Here is a 19,548-nt window from a genome sequence, read left to right as displayed (position 1 = left end):
TGGGGGAGGCTGGCCTCTTTCCCTGAAGGAGGCTGCCTGAATCTTCCAGATTAAAGGGCTTTGGGGTCATTCCAGGGACCTGTGATCCAGATCAGGGACGACCTAGTGTTCCATTTGACTCAGAATTCCACAAGGCAGGCAGGGGTTTTCTGCCACAGACTGAGACGGTCTAATTTTCCCAGATCTTGATTGTATATGAGTAGTTTGATGGGCACCCAGGTTGAATCTCACGGATGTCCTTTTGGTCTTCTTTAATCGCAAAAAATGGACAAAGGTGTCCTAAAATCAAGTTCTGCCTCCCCGTTGCTCTCATAGCATATATATAATGAGTGTACTTCTATGTGTAAAAAAGATTACTAGATAGTGTGACTTGGTATGTCGTTTAAACTTCCTGTGGCTCAGGGCGCCTGGGTGGCTCAGTGGTAGAGCATCTGCCCCTGGCTCAGGGTGTGATCCTGGGGTCCTGGGATCGAGACCTGCATAAGGCTCCCGGTGAGGAGCCTGCTTCTCCCTCTGCCTGTGTCTCTGTGTCTCTCAAGAATAAATAAATAATCTTTTTAAAACAAAATAAAAAATGTAAAATAAACTTTCTGTGGCTCAATTTTCTCATTCGTAAAGTCAGATAACAAAACTACCTCAACCAGTGGATGTAAGAATTAATTGGATTGCCAAAAAGCCTGGAGTAGCATGCACTCAAGCTTTTAACTGATTCAGATTCTGAATGTAAATGACCAACCTAAGGCAATTTATTGGCCCCCAATTTTTTGGCCTCTGAGTGACTAGCTAGTCACTCAGGGATCCCTGGGTGGCTTAGCGGTTTAGCACCGCCTTCAGCCCAAGGTGTGATTCTGGAGTCCCGGGATCAAATCCCATGTCAGGCTCCCTGCATGGAGCCTGCTTCTCCCTCTGCCTGTGTCTCTGCCTCTCTCTTTCTCTCTCTGTGTGTCTCATTAGTAAATAAATGAAATCTTTAAAAGAAAAAAAAAAAGCTAGCCACTGCTTGTTCTGTTTGTTCACTCGTTCATTTTATTCTTCTTCCCATTGCTAGTAACTGAGGCAACTGACAAACTCTCAGAGACAAACAGGGCAAAAGGATGGAGGAAGAAGGGAAGAAGGTTAACAATGGTGAAGGCCACACAACACATTAACTGGTCTCTGGGAATTTCTGACCGCTGCCCTCTTCTGACTCTCCCCTGAGGGAGGCTGAGGCAGGCTGATTGCCGGGCCCTGAGAGGGTCTGAGCAGCGGTGTGGGAAATGTGCTCTGAGAGGAGGAAGTTCTGCAAAGGGCTTTAAGGCGCTCCCGTCAGTCTTGAGAGAGCAGAGTGTAACATGATTTCTTTGGTCTTCTGCTCGGAAACAAATGTTCCTCTGCCTATCTTCCCTAGGTTTAATTAGTCTTCTGTCTTTCTCAGAATTCAGTCTGTTCATTTGCAAATGGCAGACATCAGAAAGGCTAGTGACTGTGGGTGTAGGTGTTGCTGGGGGAGAAGGCTGAAGTGTTTATTTTCAAAGCCACAGGGGTCCCCATTTGAAAAAGCACCCAGCTTATCTCAATGTTTTTGTTTGTATGATTTTGAATTAAAAGGTTGGAGCAATTCATTTAGGAGATTAAGTTGTCTTTACAATGGGCCCAGTTGCCCTATTTGTTCACTGGTATTGCTAGAGAAGTCTTTCTACTACACTCTTTGTTATTCTAGTGCAGGGATTTTTTAAAATTCCTTGAGTCTTTGATTTTTATTGCCAATTAATTTTACCTTAAAGTGATATTTATTTGCTGGTCACAGATAAAAATCACAAACCATGTGCCTCACGGTTTAGAGTTGCCAGTCTAGCAAACGAAAACGCAAGATGCCCAGTAAAATATGCATCTCAGAAAAACAATTAATTGAATTTCAGTATGAATATGTCCCAAACCACTGGCAAATCATGGGGCGTTCTTATATTTAAAAAGTATCCGTTATTTACCTAAAATTCAAATTTAACTAGACGCTGTGTATTTTATCTGGCAACCCTACCAGGTTTTCACGGATGTTGTACACGCTCCAAGAATGCCAAGTGGAAACTAGGAGAAATTCCATTTCATTATTTCATTATCCTACTTAAACTGGCTTCTTGCAGAGTTGAAGTACTTCATTAGTCAGAATAATACTCCCAGTTTATGAAGAGATAAACAGATAACCTTGGGAAACCAAATGAATTTTCACTACAGGAGGAGGCCTGCTTCTTTTTTTTTTTTTTTTAAAGGAGGCCTACTTCTAACCACCAAAACCCATTCATTTATTTTAATTTTTCTCATTACGAAAAAGGAAAACACAAAAGGGACAACTGGTATCTTTGGTTGAATTAGAACTTCATGTCATGAACTACTACATTTAAATGCCAACGTCATCTTTCATTTATGTTACAAAGCAAACATCCTGTGCAAAGAGAGAGGCTGAACATCCCAGTGCATATCCTAAAGTTGAAGAGGCCTTCGAAACAATAAATAAGTGATTTCTCCACAGAAGACTAAACATTTGCTTGTGAGAGTAAACAAAAAGCAAGCACAATCATTTCCATGATTTCACACAGCACAATCATTTCCATGTATCTGCTGATATAGTTAAAGAGAAGGATTATTGGTTTTTTTCTTTCAATTAAAATTAAAATTATTGCCCTTGACTCAAATCTGAGCAAATACTGTTAAACATAATTATATCTATGTTGTAAATGATTAAACTCTTCCTCCTTGCTTCCTGCCGTTACAAATATGCAAAAAAAAAAAAAAAAGTCTGTGTGATGCCTTCCTCTACCCGGGAATTGGAATGGAATATTTATAGCAATTCATTCCTAACACCCCTCAGTTCATAAAATGTGATGAACTAAAAAGCCTAATTGTGCATAGCTTATGGAGCCAATTTCATCACCCTAAAGTCACATCTAATATTTAGGAAGAAAGGGGTTTTTTGCAGACCTCAGATCACCTGAATTTTTCTTCTTTTCTTCCTTTCTTTTTAAAATAGGCACCTTAACAACAAAGGGAAAAGGAAAGGAGACGTCGAATGAAAGGCTCAAATTAACCTTCAAATATCTGAGCGAAAAATCCCTGTTTGCCATTTAAACAAAATATTAGAAAAACCTTGCTAGGACTTGATTTTGAAATAACCTCATGCTAGAGGTTAAGTCTTGCTAAGAAATACCACCTAAAACTGCCACTTGACCCGGAATTCCTCTACAAGAAAAACTAGCCATAACTACATGTGAGACCTTATATGAGAAACTGCCAGAATGTCAACTTCATTTGCAGTGGCCCCATATGGCCTGATCGCCCTCACTGGCATGATAAATCACTGGCAGGATCCTTACCTTCCTACGTTTGATCTCTGCTCAGCAAGATGTGGTTTTGATGTGAAGAACTCCAGATCTCTTGGGTCAGAGACAAATAGCAGTGGCACTGACCTGCAAAGTGCTAAGTCTCTATTAGACTCAAGTGAAAAGCCCTAGGCTTCTGACAAGCTCCCTCACCGCGGAGTTCACCAGGCCCACCGTGGTTTCCACGAGCTTCGGCTAACAGAAAAGCTGCTGAGATGGGTTGCAGGAAAAATGCCAATAGGCTTTTTCTTTCTACCACTGTTACCCGTACTAAAATCAATTTTCCCTAAAATTTGAAGAAGGAACTCTCTTGGGAGTGGGGTGGGGGGGGGGCGCGTCACTGCTCTAATTTCTAGTGCTATAAGTCTTTAAGGAACACAGTTTTTGTTTTTGTTTTAAATTTCTGGTGGATTGTCAGGACACTGCTAAATCACTCACTCACGTAAAGAGAATCCTTAACAGATTTTTGTGGACTGCTCTCTGGTCATTATAAGGACATCATTAGGCAAATATTTCAAATACTGCTTTGAATAAAAATTTGGGGTTCCAAAAAGACTGCAAAGAGGTACAAACAAGTTCAGTATTTTCCTTCTGATTCTCATAATCCCAGGTTTGGGCTCCGGAAATGGAAGAGTTCTCAAGAGTCAAGGTAGGGATAAAGAAATCTTACAGTTCTTCTAATCCAGTTCTTTCTATAAGTATGTGGGTTAATAAATAAGCCTCTGGGTCTCTCATGAATAAATAAATAAAATCTTTTAAAAAATAAGCCTCTCATTCTGCTTTATCATTTTATAAGTAATAAAACTGATGTCCAGGGAATTTGAGTAACTAACCTAGTATTATAAAGCATTTTCATATCCCCAGAGCCAATTATAGAAGAAAGGACTCCTCCGTAAGTTATCAAAGAATTGGGGCACCTGGGTGGCTCAGTGGTTGAGAGTCTGCCTTTAGCTCAGGTCATGCATGGGGCTCCCCACAGGGAGCCTGCTTCTCCCTCTGCCTATGTCTCTGCCTCTCCCTGTGTGTTTCTCATGAATAGATAAATAATCTAAAAAAAGTTACCAAAGAATCTGTTCATTCAATAATTCCAAGAATATTTATTGTGTGCCTGCATGTACAAAGAACTGCTAAAAAGCATGCGTCAGTGGCAGAGGTAGGACCAGTCTGCTGCCTTGTTCACGACTCTACAGGCACCCTAGAGATTTTCTATTTCAAAGCTAGGGTAGGTGAGTGGGACTGAAGGGGGGCAGTTTTTCATCCTGAAGCGCGTGTGTGTGCGTGTGCATGTGTGTTATTCTCAGAAGAGAGCTATTCCTTGCAAAATACTTTAGCTGGAATTCACTTTCTAGTCCTGGGATTTTTTCAATTAGTAACCATGCAAATGAAACCAGACAATTTTCTTTCCTAGTACTCATTCATTTACTCATTTATTCAAACATGAAGATGGGTGGACCACACTCTGTGTCAAGACCACCATGATAACTCGGTTCTATGAGAATTTGAGTCCAGGAAGAAAACCAGTCTAGGCATTAAGCAATAATTAGATCCCTTGTTTTGGTATTATCAGAGATGCAAGTTATTCAACAGTAATAAGAAAAATAAAGATCTGAAACAAACCTAAAAAAATACATTCGAAAGGCTTCTTGCAACAAGTTCAGAAGCCATTTATTATAAAAATAACAACCAAATCATTCCAAGACTTGTAAGACTAAAATTAGTATGAAACTTTAGCTGGCTGAAATGATGAAGAGCCCTCAGAAAGAAGAGTGTGCTATCATTTTAACAGCTGCATTATTTCAATAGCCTTCTCCTTTATACCACTCACAATTAGAGACACTCATAAATAAGCCCCTCATTAGCTCTCTGTAGAACTAAGTTGGTGACTCTGCAAATGTTCATTAAAAGCAAATGCCTGGTTTCTTTTTTTAGCTAAATATAGTTTAGGTACCCATATTTGTACATACATGTCTACACTATATATTGAGCAATAATCTCTCCCCTTAATTCAGATCATCAAGAGCTCCTAAAATCACCGATTTGTGTACTTCTTTTCCAAGCCTTCTCTTCTTCTCTGCTGGAATTCCTGTTAATGATACCAGAATGTGGGCAAACCTCATTAGTCTCCCTGCTGTTTACAAGACAGGATTTATGCTCAATGTGCTGAACACAATGACACACATCACTAAATGGCTGAAACTACCACCCAGGCTCTAATCTGAGAAATTTTTCACTCAGTACAAATACCTATCAGCATGGAGAAACATGGAAGAGCAATTACGGCCAACACATGTAGTCTTTTAAGAGTACACCAATAAATACCCATTTGTGAAGGTTAATTTAATGCAACCCAGGCTGTTATCTGGAATAGTATATGTCACCAATTCAATCCATTAAGTAATTACTAAATTCTCAGGAGGGCTCACAGAAGTCAAATGTGGTTATTCCAGGTTCATTGCTTCTGGTCTCCCAAAGGAGCATTCAGGCCAACAGCTGGAAGAGCTGACTACAAAGATTCCCAGGCATAACTAGACATTTTATGAAAACAGGTAAATGAATCTGACCAAGGAATGAGGGTCCTCAAAGGCCCGCCTGACAGAAACACTTAGGGAGGTGGAAGAAAGACAAGGAAGAGAAGAGAAAAAGATGGAAAAGGTGACAAAGAGTAACTCTGATTGAGAAGTAGAGAAGAAAGAAAAATGTCCTCTCTCGAGAAGTGAAGACAGAAATCTGAAGACTATCAGATCTGGCTTCAAGGAAACAACTTGTTAGCAGATTCCTTAGGTAGGATTTTTGAAGCCATTTACAATGAAACATTAATCGTGCATCCCAACTACTACCCTCCTGGCACTGAAGCTCTGTTAAAGGATAGATATTGGATGAATTTCTGGGGCCCACTCTCTATTTCTCTATTCTGCATTCCCACTGAGGCTGCAGGCAACAGATGAATCTAATGTGGTTAAACCTTAGTGAGAAATGATGGTTTATAAAAGTCAGGGTGGAACATACCCCCCCCCCGACTCTTTCTGGCAAGTATCTCTTCCACATAGGTTATAGTCAAGTTACACAAAAAAATGATGGCCTATGGAGAGAGGATGCACCAGAAAGAATGTGAAATCTACTTACTCTCAATGGTCTCATAAATACTTATTTCCAGGTAAATCTAAAGAACACATAACGAAGAAAAGCACTTTCTGCATCGAAAAACAAACAAGCAGGTGTTGGTAAGGGCAGTATGAGGCACCCAACCAGTAGGAATCCAAAAACACAGTTCTTTACCGTAGCCCAAAGAATTACACCCACCTGAAAGATGATATCAATCCTTTATTGTGGGGGTTTTTTTCAATGAACTCTCTCATCTTTATATGAAATTGAAATTGTTGCTAATGGTAGCTACTACAGTGCCTCCTATAATTAAGTTTGGGATCTGTAATCAGAGAGCTGGGCTTCGGATTGTCCTATGCAATACTTGGCAGAGCTTGAGGCTAATATTTCCAATTTTATTGGCTTTGTTGTGGTTCTCGTGCTTGTTCCTGTTGTTATGAGCAGAGAAAGAAGACCAAGTCGGGATGGCCACTTCCTAGCTATTAGGAAGAATGTTTTTAACTTCAATATGCTTGACTTTCTCACTTATAAAATGAGATTATTAATGTAATATCCAAGTCATAGGACTGCTGGCTGCAATTATTAAATGTAATCATATGCACGTAGCACTTTGGATATTACAGTAATAATATTAAAAAGAACTATGTGTAGCCAGTAATGACAATACAATATAACAAATATTCATTCAACAAACATTTCCTAAGCATTTCCCTGTAAGGCACTGAGCTAGAAGCTTCAGCAATACCAAGATGAGCAAGAGTTTATAATCTAGTACAGGTTAGGAGTAGGGAGTTACGAAGAAAATGTAATCATCATGCAAAAAATCGTACTATTGAGTAGTGCAAACAATTAATATTAGGCATTCAGAGAAAATGGGTTTATTCCCCCCCCTTAAAAAGTGTGGGGCCAACTGTCAGGCGTTACATCAGTAATATGCACAAAAGGGCTAGATTCAATTTTATGGTTGGAGAATTTCATTCTTCCTCAGTAGCTTCTTTAGAGCTAGAGGTAGGTACACAAGCACACATTCAATAATTTACGAAATCCAGACACAAAAGTGAATGTGAATGTGTAATACCGCTTTAAGCTTAAAACACAAGGAGTTAAAACATTAATGAAATACAAAGTAGTGTTATTTTCAAGCTGGGTGCTATGGAATAATTTAAATTCTCTAAACTAACAGGGTGAAGCACAGTTTTGAATTAGTCATTCAAGAGAAAAGTAGATAAGAAGTTCTTTTTCACTTTATTTTTTTCTTTTCACTTTATTAGTTGTCATCCCTCTAGTTTTTCTCCAATCATATAAACAAATAGCACATGGTGAGGAATTTACCTATTTACCTGGTAATACTCCTTCAATAAATGAGTGAGGTGTGTGTGGTGTGTGTGTGTGTGTGTGTGTGTGTGTGTGTGAAAGAGAGAGCGAGAGCGAGAACAGTAGCTAACATGAGCATGTATTCTGTTCTAGGAAATACAAGAAAGGTGGGGAAAAAAGTTTTGACATGAAAAACTTATAATGATCATATTATCTTAAAGTTTTATACAATGAGTCCTTAGAGGTAGGTTTATAGAATGTACTACTGTTCTTAGTTTAAAACCAATATGTACTAAAATCATCCATGGAAGTAGGACTAGTTTCTAATATTTTCCTGTTACAGAGAAGACTAGGTTTCTCTGTAGGAAACTACAGACTAGGAATACCACACATTCTGAACCTCCTAATCTCAAAAATTGCCTGGAATGCAATTTTGAAAAATTCTTTACATATTAGTATTTATTTTCCCATATGTTACATCACTTGTCTTTAACATCTACCTGTGTTGTTATACACATACAAACACCAATTACAGATGCCCTAATACACAATGAGAAAGATACATTTTTTAATAATAAAAAACTTTCAGGGGCGCGTGGATGGCTCAGATGGTTAAGCGTCTGCCTTCGGCTCAGGTCATGATCTCAGGGTCCTGGGATCGAATTCCACATCAGGCTCCCTGCTCAACAGGGAGTCTGCTTCTCCCTCTCCCTCTGCCTCTCCCCCTGCTTGTGCTCTCTCTCTCTCTCCCAAATGAATAAAATCTTTAAAAAAAAAAGATTCAGAAGACTATATAAAAGAATATCTTGAAAAACTCAGAATAAGGATAGATTTCTTTAAAAAGACACCAAAAGCACTAAACATAAAGAAAAGAAATATTCCTCTCTATTTGCATTTAAAACCATATGGCATTACCCTTGAAGGAGGAAGAAGAAAAAGTACAAAGGGGTAGAAAATTTTCATGTGGTACAGAACTGTCAAAAAATTATAATCCCAAGTACATAAAAATTGCTACAAGTCAGTTAAAATACACACATATGCAAGGAGAAATGAGCAAATGATATACTAAAGAACTCATAAAGAAGAACAGCCAAATGGCCAATGAAGATATGGAAAGATACTAAACCTCACAAGAAATCGATGCAATGCAAATTAAATCAACAATGAAATATCATTTCACATAGACTGGCAAAATGTAAGAAGTATGAGAACTCCTAGTATGGGTGAGGAAATAGAGTAGCAGGTATTTTGATATACTGCTGGTGGCAGGGGGAAACCAGTTTAACAGTGTTGGAAATTTGGTAATCCCTAATTAAGATCTAGATCCACATACTCCATGAGCCAGCAATATCACTTCTCAGTATACATCCTAGAAAAGTTTCTCATCCAGGCACATAAGGAGATATGCTTAGAATATTTAATGCAGCTTTACTGTAATAGCAAAATGCTGGAAGTATCTTAAAAGTCACTAGTAGAATGAACAAATCAAGTTTAAAAAGTGAAAAAAAAGTCACTAGTAGAATGCATAAAAAATGTAATATATTCAAAGAATCGGATCTGACGATGAACGAATGAATCAATGAATGATGATGAATGAATTGCAAATACATCCAGTAACATGGAGGAATCTTGAAAATATTATGCTATGCAAACAAAACAAACTGTAGCATGGTACCCTTTAAATAAAAAAATAGAATTAGCATGCAAAATAAGAGTATATATTGTTTATGAATACAAATAGATGTAGAGATACATAACCCAAGGTAGAGATAAATGTCTCTGAGGAAAGAACGGAGAAGAAGAGAGGAATGGAAGAAGTTCATAGATGGAGTTTCAATGCATTTCTTTTAAAAAAAATATAAGCAAGGATTGCCAAATGTTAAGAACTAACAAATCTGGGTACAGGGTACAGGTACAGGACATGCCAGTTATATTATTGTCTATAATCTTCTATAGGATTGAAACATTTCATTTCCTGTCAAGTAGGTCTAACAACACAGTGTGCAGTTGGTTGGCCGAGCCTGAAGCATCTCTTTACCTTCTGATGCTCATGGTGCTTTCAGTGCATTCATCTCAAGCATCTGCATCTTCTATTATGCACCATAGTTGTGCGCATGTCCTTACCCCGCATCCAAGTGGAAATTCTCCCCAGCCTCTTGAGGGCAGGGCCCACATCTGTGTAACTTTTCATGCCACAGAGTGATGAACAATGCTTTGTACAAAACTGGCCCAAATAAATGTCAAATGAATGAACAAATTAATAACTTCAGGTAAGCCAAAGGGTAGCTTTGGCTGTAGTTAAAAATGACCTCAAGAGATTACAGTTAGATACCCTTTCCTATGAAAATCAAGGTATATTGGTATGGTGAGTATCAGACTCTAACACATACACAATAAACCAAAATTCACTGGCTTGGGTTTGCTTGGGAATTTAACCAGTTATATTAATTCCTGATCTCCTCCCCAAAATCTCTTCTATGCAAAAGTCCAATTTTCACATGTAGGGAAGTATGACTTCAGTTATCCTCTATAGATTTCTACAGACATTTCATAATTTTGTCTTATCAGGCAAGGCCTTCCTATGTCCTCTTTTCCTTCCGACCATAAACACTCCCTCATTACACACCTATCAGTCAGCTCACAGAATGGATGTATGTATTGGTTGTGGGCACTAGGGAAAGAACTAGGTTATTTTTGCCTATTTCTTGGTTTACTTAACCCAGAATATTTTGTAAGATCCACTTATCTATTGGAAGAGCCACCATTTTTTACTAAGTTTAATCTTTGAGAAATCTCTAGAAGTGACCTGGGGCAAAAAAAAAAAAAAAAACAAACCCCAAAACTCTTGAGAGTCACTGGACTTGAAGTCAGAAGATGTAGACTAGAGGAATGAAAAAAATGTACAATAAAACGTATAAAATATAATCTTGGGGGATGGGAGTGAATGGGTGACGGGCACTGAGGGGGGCACTTGACGGGATGAGCACTGGGTGTTATTCTGTATGTTGGTAAATTGAACACCAATAAAAAATAAATTTATTATTAAAAAAAGAAAAAAAAGAAACGACAACAGGAAAAAAAATCTTTAACTATTTTGAAATTTCCCTTCTGTATTTTATAATCAAGACTCAAAAGTGTATGAGTACCTGTGATATCCTAAATTCTTCGCCAATAAGAGACAGGTGTGTCCAGTTTTAGCTGGACAGTAAGTTTTATATTTCCAGAGATCTAGGGCTAAAGCAATTGCTTCTCTGGCTCTCCAAAGGTCAGCCTGTGATGGGGGAGAGGAAGCAGAGCAGCTAACTACTTTCGGAGGTAACAGAGCTGAACTGAAGTAAGGATAAAGCTTCCTTCTATAATAAAAATTTGAATGTTCACTCACAGACATTCTAATTTTTAACCACATTCTATAGAGGTCAATAAACCCCCGTGTTTAGCCCCAGGGAAATTTTGTTGAGAGCCCAGCAAAAGTCTAGGTGGTGAAAGCACCCAATTAATTACTCCAACTGGAATTTTCAAAGGTTGGAAGTTTTTCCAAATCATGTGACACAACAGAGACGTGCTGTAAAACTCATTAAGACCTAAGATTTTGAAAGGAAACAATTTAAACATAACTTCATCATAAAGGCCAACAAATGAGCAATGGAGAAATGCCAGAGGTTAGAAATTCTCAAGTGTGGATAATCTCATGTGTCTGAAAGATAAAATGGAATGGAGCTCAAAGATGTATGAAAAGGCAATTAACAATTATCCAAAGTGGGGGGCCTGAGAGGCTCAAGTGGTTAAGCATCTGCCTCTTGATTTTGGCTCAAGTCATGATCTCAGGGTCATGAGATTGAGCCCTGCGTCTGGCTCCACGCTCAGCATGAAGTCTGCTTGAGATTCTCTCTTTCCTTCTGCCTCTCACCCCTGTTCTCTCTCACGCTCTCAAAATAAACAAATAAAATCTTTGGAAAAATTGTGCCAAGTGACATTGTGGCAATCGTCTTTATATGCATCCGATTTGGTGTCTGAGGGGAAATGACTGGCTTTGAAATGGTCTGTCACAGTGAATAAAGAAACTAGTGAAATGCTAGAAGGGCTTTCAAAAGAGTCACCGCGCGGTGGTTTTACTTTCTGGAAGGTGAAGTGCCACAAAATTGGGCAGTCAGGATCAGTCAAAGTCTCTCTAGTTTTAAATCATATGAACTGAGATACCTTCCCACTTCTACTTCTGAGAATGTCCTCAAATGCTGCTGTACCTCCCAGGTTTATGTGCCGAAGACACGGGAACAATCTTTGTCCAAACAACTTAAAATGTCAGAAATGGCTGTTTGCCATCTGTCACTTAGGACCAGCCACTTGGGTATACTGAGGCATATTAATAACTAATAAGATATCTGATTTGATTATTAAAATGCTGGCTGGGAAACTGTTTGATTTAGTGACTTTTTAATAAAGAGAAGACCCTTGGTAGGGAAACCTCCAAGATATCTCATTTGATGAAAATCCAGTGTAAAATTGTAAGGGATCCATAGCTACCCATAATATTAAACTCCTATGACTAATTAAGACAGTAAACAGTGGCCTGTTTTATAAAACTTTATTGACCATACAGTTTTGAACTTTCTTAAAATGGGCCTCAGTCAATCCATAGCTCCAAATGAAAAAATGAAATGGAATTAGCCCTCGGCTGATTGCCATCCTATGTACTTTCACATAGTTGTTCATTTAGTCCTGACAACAACCCCATAAGGTAGCTACTATTACCTGGCATTTGGCAGATGTAGGAACTGGCACTCAGTGAAGAAACTCCCAACAGGAGACAACATCCATACCTCGTTTACCGTGCATCTCCAGAGCCTGGAGGCATGCATAGGTGGCCCTGGGTGCTGAATCCATGTTAACTGCCCACATAGCTAATAAGTACATGTCTGACTAAGGTTTGAATAAAGTCCTAGTTTAACTCCGAGCCTTTCTTTTTCTGAATCAAGGGCTTATAAACTTTTCTAAAATGTAGGCCATATGATCTCTGTTGTGACTACCTGACTCTACCATTGCAGTGCGCAAGTAGCTCCAGCTAACACGTAGCTGGATAAACTTATAGGCAGATAGTCTGGAGTTGGCTAACCATTGCAAGATGTCACTAAGATAAGTGAAAAAGACAAAAATATACATCAGTATTTGTTTCATTGTCCAGCTGAGCAAGATTTGAGACAGAACTATGTTGGTACTCTGAGATGTTTTTTGGTGTGGTCATGGTTTGGTCACTGTGCTTGGGTAATGCAACAGAGAACTTACTACACATGCCTGGCTTCTCCTAAACCTTGCTACAAGGAAATAAGACCTTATAGAATAGGCTCCTCAGAGAATCTTCTACCATCTAATACAAAAATTATCAAAAAACTCTGTCATTCCTCATTTTATAGAAGTGGGAGTCAGAATTGTCTCAGCAAATGATGATTCCATACGGTAGCATACACCTGTACAGTAGAAGGCATCAGGGTAGGACCCCAGGAGAGTTATCTAATTCAAGCCATACAATTAAGATGGGGCTAGCTTCTCTAGCTTAAATGGAGATGACACAAACTTCAAAAAAAACTGTACAATTATGAAAAAGTATTCTTTCGAAAATCTGATGTTTCTGTAAACATGGAAGTGTGTGAGTCACAATTTACCATCAAGAGAGCCTTGGTTAGAGGTTTGGAAAGAACTAGACCCACCCCATCTTTTAAGAAATAATCCCTAGGACAGGCAAGAATCTTGCCCTAGACCCAACAACAACAACAAAACTCAAAGGCACATCAAAAATTAGTAATTTAAAGTCAGAGAACGAAAAAGCCACAGATGCAGCTGCTTCTTAAAAGGAGTGGGCCAGTACCTGGCCTCTCCATGTTTGCAATAGAAACAACAGAAAGAATAAAGATTTAAATTCTTTCTCACAAAAAACCAACCAAAACAAAACAAAAATCCCAAAACAAAAACAAGCAACTATGTGACTGCTAGAAAAAACAAAGTGTACGGCGAGGCAAGTTCCCGCAGTTTTTTTCTATTTTCTTTTAAGATTTTATTTATTTATTTATTTATTTATTTACTTACTTATTTATAAGAGACAGAGAGAAGTAGAGACATAGCAGAGGAAGAAGCAGGCTCCCTGTGGAAAGCCCGACTCAGGACTCGATCTCAGGACCTCGGGATCACAACCTGAGCCAAAGGCATAGATGGGCTCAACCACTGAGCCACCCAGGGGCCCTTCTGGCAGTTTTTTAAAAGTCAAGGCCAAGGTCTTCCTTATCAATTATTTCTACTTCTTTCTATTCTCTCTCCTTCAAAAGGTTTTGCAAGGATCAAATAAGACACAATGAAAGTGCTAAGTAAACCATTAGGCCCTATAAACTATGTAAGTGGCGTTATACATTTTATTATCACTATTGTTACTACATCGATCGACTGAACTCCTGCCATGCTGACAATTAATTTTTGGCACCCAGTCTTTCTGAGAAGACCCTAAGCTCCTGGAAGGCAAATGCCCAACTAGCATAATGGAAAGCACTGTTGTTCAGAACATGAACGACACTCAACGACCACCCAAACATCCTTTGGACTGAATTGAAATGGACTCTAGAAAAGAGCAGATGATCAATAAGAAGTTTTTAAATAAATAAATAAATAGATAGATAGATAGATAGATAAATAAATAAATAGTAGTTACCCAACACACATAGGCGCTGATTCTCAGCTGTCTTTTACTTTTTCTCTTCTAGTTTAGTAGGTCAGTACTCTGTAAATGTTCCCTTCCTCCCCCTGTTCTAGCTCCCCACAGCATCAGATGCTGCAATAAAACACACCCTTTACATTACTATTAGTTATAGGCATAAACTGTCCCTGAGAAAATGCTCAACACAGAGACGGCACAGTGTGGTGTGTGTGTGTGTGTGTGTGTGTACGTGGAAGGGGGATGTGGCAGCAGGGAGGAACTAGTGGTGCCAGAAGAGATGATAGAGACAATAGAGAAGGTAGGGCCGGGATAAAGACAGGAAGATTCCAAAGACCTTCGGGGAATCTGGAAGAAATCTCCCCTGCAGTTAGGGGCAGTCAGTGAAGGGCTAGCTTCAATTTGACAGTGAGTGAGCTCCTATAATATATTCAGTCATACGAAGTTTTAAGCCAGCCTGAAGAAAGAGAAACAATTCAGAAAAGCTTTAATTCATAAAAACACAGCTAAAAGCAATCAGATTCCTGTGACAGTTGATAAGCAGGCTTCTCAGGATACAAGCAAGGGAGTACACACTCTCTCGGCCTCCAAGCGGTCCCCTTGCTACTTCTTGTTGATGGAGTCAGCACTCTTTCTTGACTAACGCAGTCTTAAAGTAAAATAATTAAAAAACCCAACAACCACCCCCATATTCCTTAATAAGGAATCATTTTTAATTCTTGGGATCTAGCTCACTACGCTAAGGAAATAAAATTAGACATATACCAAAAGCGGTACTGCCATTGATGCTTAGTCTAAGATGGGTATTAGAACTTCACAGAGGCAGGTTTATACTAAAAACTAAATTTAACTCCATGAAAGTCAACATAGGAGCACAGCCTTAGCCCCTTCAGCATCCACGGGGACTGAGCTGTAATGTTGGAGCATTTTCACTGGACCTTTGACACACAAAGCTGTAACTTTTATTTCTGATGATCTCCTCCACTCCCCCTTTTATTAAAAAAATGCAAAATACTTTTAGAAGAATGATGAAAAAATACAGGAAATACAAGATCACAAAGGCAAAGTTTTCTAAATGCATGCTACTTGAAATCCTCATACTCTGACCATTTACCCATAGGTAGTAACTTCATGTTGGTCCCCAGAACACATTTAAAAATCCTGTCGTACCAGCCTTCCCTAAAGATGTATTCGTTTAAGAAGACAAAAAGGATGAAGGATCCGTCTTGTTTGCCTTATACCACTTTGTGACACAAACACCGTATTTGTTTCTGTTATTCCTCCAGCCTTCCAGCACAGTAATTTCTAAGCCATTACTCTTTTAAAAATTCCTGATGAGTGTGGTACTACTGTTCGAAAGGATGAGCTGTCCATTCTCCCTTTTTCATTCTCCTGTTTAAAATTACTAATATCCCTCACTGCGGATCAGAAGTGAACTTTCAGAAACCTTTCCACTAATCTTTTTCTTGTAAGTAAAAGATCATTACCCATTACCCTCAGCTACCAAAAGAGCAGCTTCTGCTCTTCGTGTTAAAAGAGCTGCTCGCCCATGACGCTTGTCTCAGAAAATTTAGAAGTCTCGCTAAAAAGCTGAGGAGGAAAGCTGCTGGGAACGTTCACAGATACCTGATTTAACAAGGTTCTGTGCAAAGAGCCTGCCTTTAGATTAGCATTACTCAATGTTTATGAGGGTTGTTTGTCAAGCCAAAAATCAGGTGCCTCCTCCCCACAAATTAAAGAGTCAAGTTACAATCCATTATTTCATTTCTGATTGTTTTTCTTTGTAATAAGTGGGAAAGTGGATCCTGGATAAAAGTCTCTCCCGAGCTAAAAGACTCCACATTAAAGGCTTCAATTAGCTATAAATCAGTTGTCTTTCCTACTGGGGGAGAACAAGAGAAAAAGAGAGCGGGGGTAGTTGGAGGAAAAAAAGAGAACTGGAAGAGCCTCCCAATTAAATTCCGGGATACCTACTGCATACCTAAAACTCCTTTCCGGGGCTGTGGAGAAAATCCAAACAAAAGTTAAGACTAAAACGTGAGAGTTTGGTCCTGTCTCCCGGGTAGATCTTGGATCTTAAGAGCTTTCAAGAGAAGCTGAAGAGGTTAGGGACCCTCATAAAACAAAACGTTTACGCTGTGTACTTTCCCTGCTTGTGTCCCAACCCAGCGACGGGTCCCGCATTGGCACTATTGTTATGCAAACAGTGTCTAAATGGCTGTAACCATTAACGACCTCCCATTAAAACCGCCTTCAAAACTTTGTCACACCATCTTAAAAAAAAAAAAAAGCTAACAGGTACATCAGAGCCATCATAGATTGGGCATTCAGAACAAGAACCGTCTTGGTTGGTATCCTAAACCAATGCAAGTCAAATTTCAATATTCGGATCTTTAAAAAAAAAAACAAACTTTCTCTTTTAACCATCAAGCCGGGAACCAAACAATTTCCTTAACGGATCTAGTTTACCTTGTAATCAGCACGACGGAAAACAACTTTAACCCTATTGTGTGCGCACAGCGCGTGTTTTAGTTAACCGGGAGAAACCTGAGGTAGGAATCAACTGAAAGGACAGAAAATCAAGAGAACTGTTAAGATGAACTCCAAGCAACATGCCTTTCAGTCCCATCCATCTCCCTCCTCTCCCCCCCCATCATGCTATAACGTTATCATCACCCTCGTGTGTCTAATCAATATATTTTTCTCTACGTGAAATTCGTAGGAAGTGAATTCAATTTACACGAAGGCAGCGAATGGCATAGTCTTTTTTTTTTTTTTTAATGTGGTGCAAAAGCAACAACAACAGCAACAACAAATCCTGCTTGGCAAACCCAAGACAAGACGTCAGAGTTCGTTCTAAGAAATGCCTCTTTTTTTTTTTTTTTCTTTTGCAGTCGGAAGGCGAGCCCCGTTCGTTTTGCACGAATTGAGAGAGTTTCCGAGGCTTCCAGGAGAAGCGCCGCCAGCGCGCCAACGAAATGCGGATCCCGGAGCGGCGGGGCGCCCGCGGCCAGGTCTCGGCGCGCTGCGCAGGGTCGCTCCCTCCGAGGCCCGAGCCCGCAGGCGGACGCGAAGAGCGGCCGCGCCGCGCGGCCCACCTGGCGGCGACCCCGGCTCCCACCTGCAGGCGAGGGTGCGAGAGGGCCGACGCCGCGCGCACCCCGAGGGCCCGCTCGGAAGGCGGCGGCGGACCGGCCTCCTAAGGAGCCGTTGACAGCGACCCTCCGGGGCCTCGGGATGCTCCAGCCCCGAGGACGGGGCGTCCCTCGGCTGCGCGGGGATGACAGCCTGGAGCCGGCCGCGCGCGCGCGCACACACACACACACACACACACACACACCCTCCGCCCCACCGGTCCCCGACCCCGTCACGCCGCCCTCGCCCCCTAACGGACCCCGGACAGGCAGGAAGGTTCTGGAAAGCGCCGGCGGACGGCAGGTCCTCGCCCCCGCTTACCTTGGTGTACTTGATTTCGAGGTTGGGCGTGGGGGACGGCAAGAGGTGCAGGGAGGCCATGAGGGCGGCGGGGTCGGCCTTCACCTCGCCGGGCATCTCGATCTTGCTGGAAGTCATGCCGGCGGGCCCGGCGTGGCGTGCGGGCGGTGCGCGCGGTGCGGGCGGTGCGGGCGGTGCGGGCGGTGCGGGCGGTGCGGGCGGTGCGGGCGGTGCGGGCGGTGCGCGCGGTGCGGGCGGTGCGCGGTGCGCGGGCCGGGGGCGCGCTCGCCTGTATATAGGCAGGTGTCAAGCTGGGGCTTTTCTTATTGGACGTGAGGGCCGAGGCGCGGGGGGCTGGTCCATCCTACCTAGGACGCCCCGGGCGCAGCCCCGATTTACATAAAGCCCGCCGCCCGCGCTGCGCGGCCGGTTCTCGCGGCGCCCACGGTCAAGGGCGCCCGGCGGCCCCCCCGCCCCCGCCCCCGCCCCCGCCCGGCCGCGGGGACAGCCCCCCGCCCCCGCCCCACGCCCGCCCCCGCCGCCGCCGCCGCCGCCGCCGCTGCTGCCGCCGCCGCCTCGACGGCCAGAGTCGGAACCCGCGGCGCTGCGAGAGCTGCCCCGGCCTCGCTCGGCCCGGGCGGCGGCGGGGGGCGGGCGGGGCGGGGGCCGCGGGGCGCACCTCGGCCGGTGTCCCGCGCAGGTCGCGGCCCCAGAAGCACCGCGGGCGGGGCGGACGCGGCGCGGGCGGAGGGCGGCTCCTGGGGCGCCGAGCGGGCCGGGCAGGGGCCGGGGCGCACCCAGGGCCCCTCCCACCCACCCACCCGCGTCCCGGGGCCAGCCCAACCCGCGTCGCCCCTGCGGTGCCGGAGACCCGGGGTGGGGGCGGGGGGCGCCCTCCGTTCTCCGCCCTCGGGCAGGCGGCCCCGCACCGGAGCCCCGGGGTGCGCCGCGGCCGCGGGATCCCGCCCGGGGAGTGATGAGTGCGAGTCCCTCGCCCCACGCTCAAAATTGAGTGTCCCCGCAAGGCGGCCTTGGCCGGGCTTCTGCCGCCCGGCTGCTGCCCTCTGCCGGCGGGGACCACCCCGGGCGGTCGGGGCTGCGCCCCGGGATGCGGGCGTTGGTCCTTACGGGCTCTCCGGAGTCTTCTTGCATCTTGCTTCTTGGACCCCCCCTGCCAATCCTTACCTCCTCGCCCCCAAATAATACAAGGATATGCTTGTTTTGCTTTTTCTGTTGTTTCTCACAACAGCTACGATCCCGACAGGCACTGGAGCGGGTTCCTTACTTAGGCTGCTCCTTGGGTGTTGAGCCTCCATATCTATACATCCCCGCCCCCCAACTTAGGTATCGACTTAGCTCCAAAAGGCCTTCTCCTAGTTTGTGGGATCCTAGAGGTCAGCCTATAGATGTACATCAAGAGCCCAGAGACCCCATCCCAGAACGGGCTTTGGGCTGGGTGGGCCAAATCTGGGCTTCAGGTAAAAAATCTAGACCTTTCTAGATTTCCAGTGTGAGCGTGACAAGGGCCTACTGGTTCTTAATCTTGGATGCCGTTTTCAGGGTCCCTCGAACCTCATTTCTTTGGATGTTAAGGGACAGCCAGAAGAGATCTCGCCTCAGGTACTTTCCCTAACTAAAAGTGCCTAACAG

General features: G+C 42.7%; 1 protein-coding gene across 1 annotated transcript in view; it reads right to left on the bottom strand.

Annotated features, from left to right (window-relative positions):
* The window catches only part of ALDH1A2 (aldehyde dehydrogenase 1 family member A2), a 93,062-nt gene extending 75,026 nt beyond the window's left edge, over positions 1–18,036 (bottom strand). Inside the window, exon 1 of the mRNA XM_055319972.1 lies at positions 17,920–18,036. Coding sequence (XP_055175947.1) covers positions 17,920–18,036 — 117 coding nt within the window. The remainder of the gene's footprint in view (positions 1–17,919) is intronic.
* Between the last annotated feature and the right edge of the window lie 1,512 nt (positions 18,037–19,548).

Source organism: Nyctereutes procyonoides, unplaced genomic scaffold (assembly GCF_905146905.1).
Source record: "Nyctereutes procyonoides isolate TBG_1078 unplaced genomic scaffold, NYPRO_anot_genome, whole genome shotgun sequence".
NCBI lineage: Eukaryota > Metazoa > Chordata > Mammalia > Carnivora > Canidae > Nyctereutes > Nyctereutes procyonoides.
Note: the sequence above shows the minus strand (reverse complement) of the source record. Positions and strands in the feature narration are given on the sequence as shown.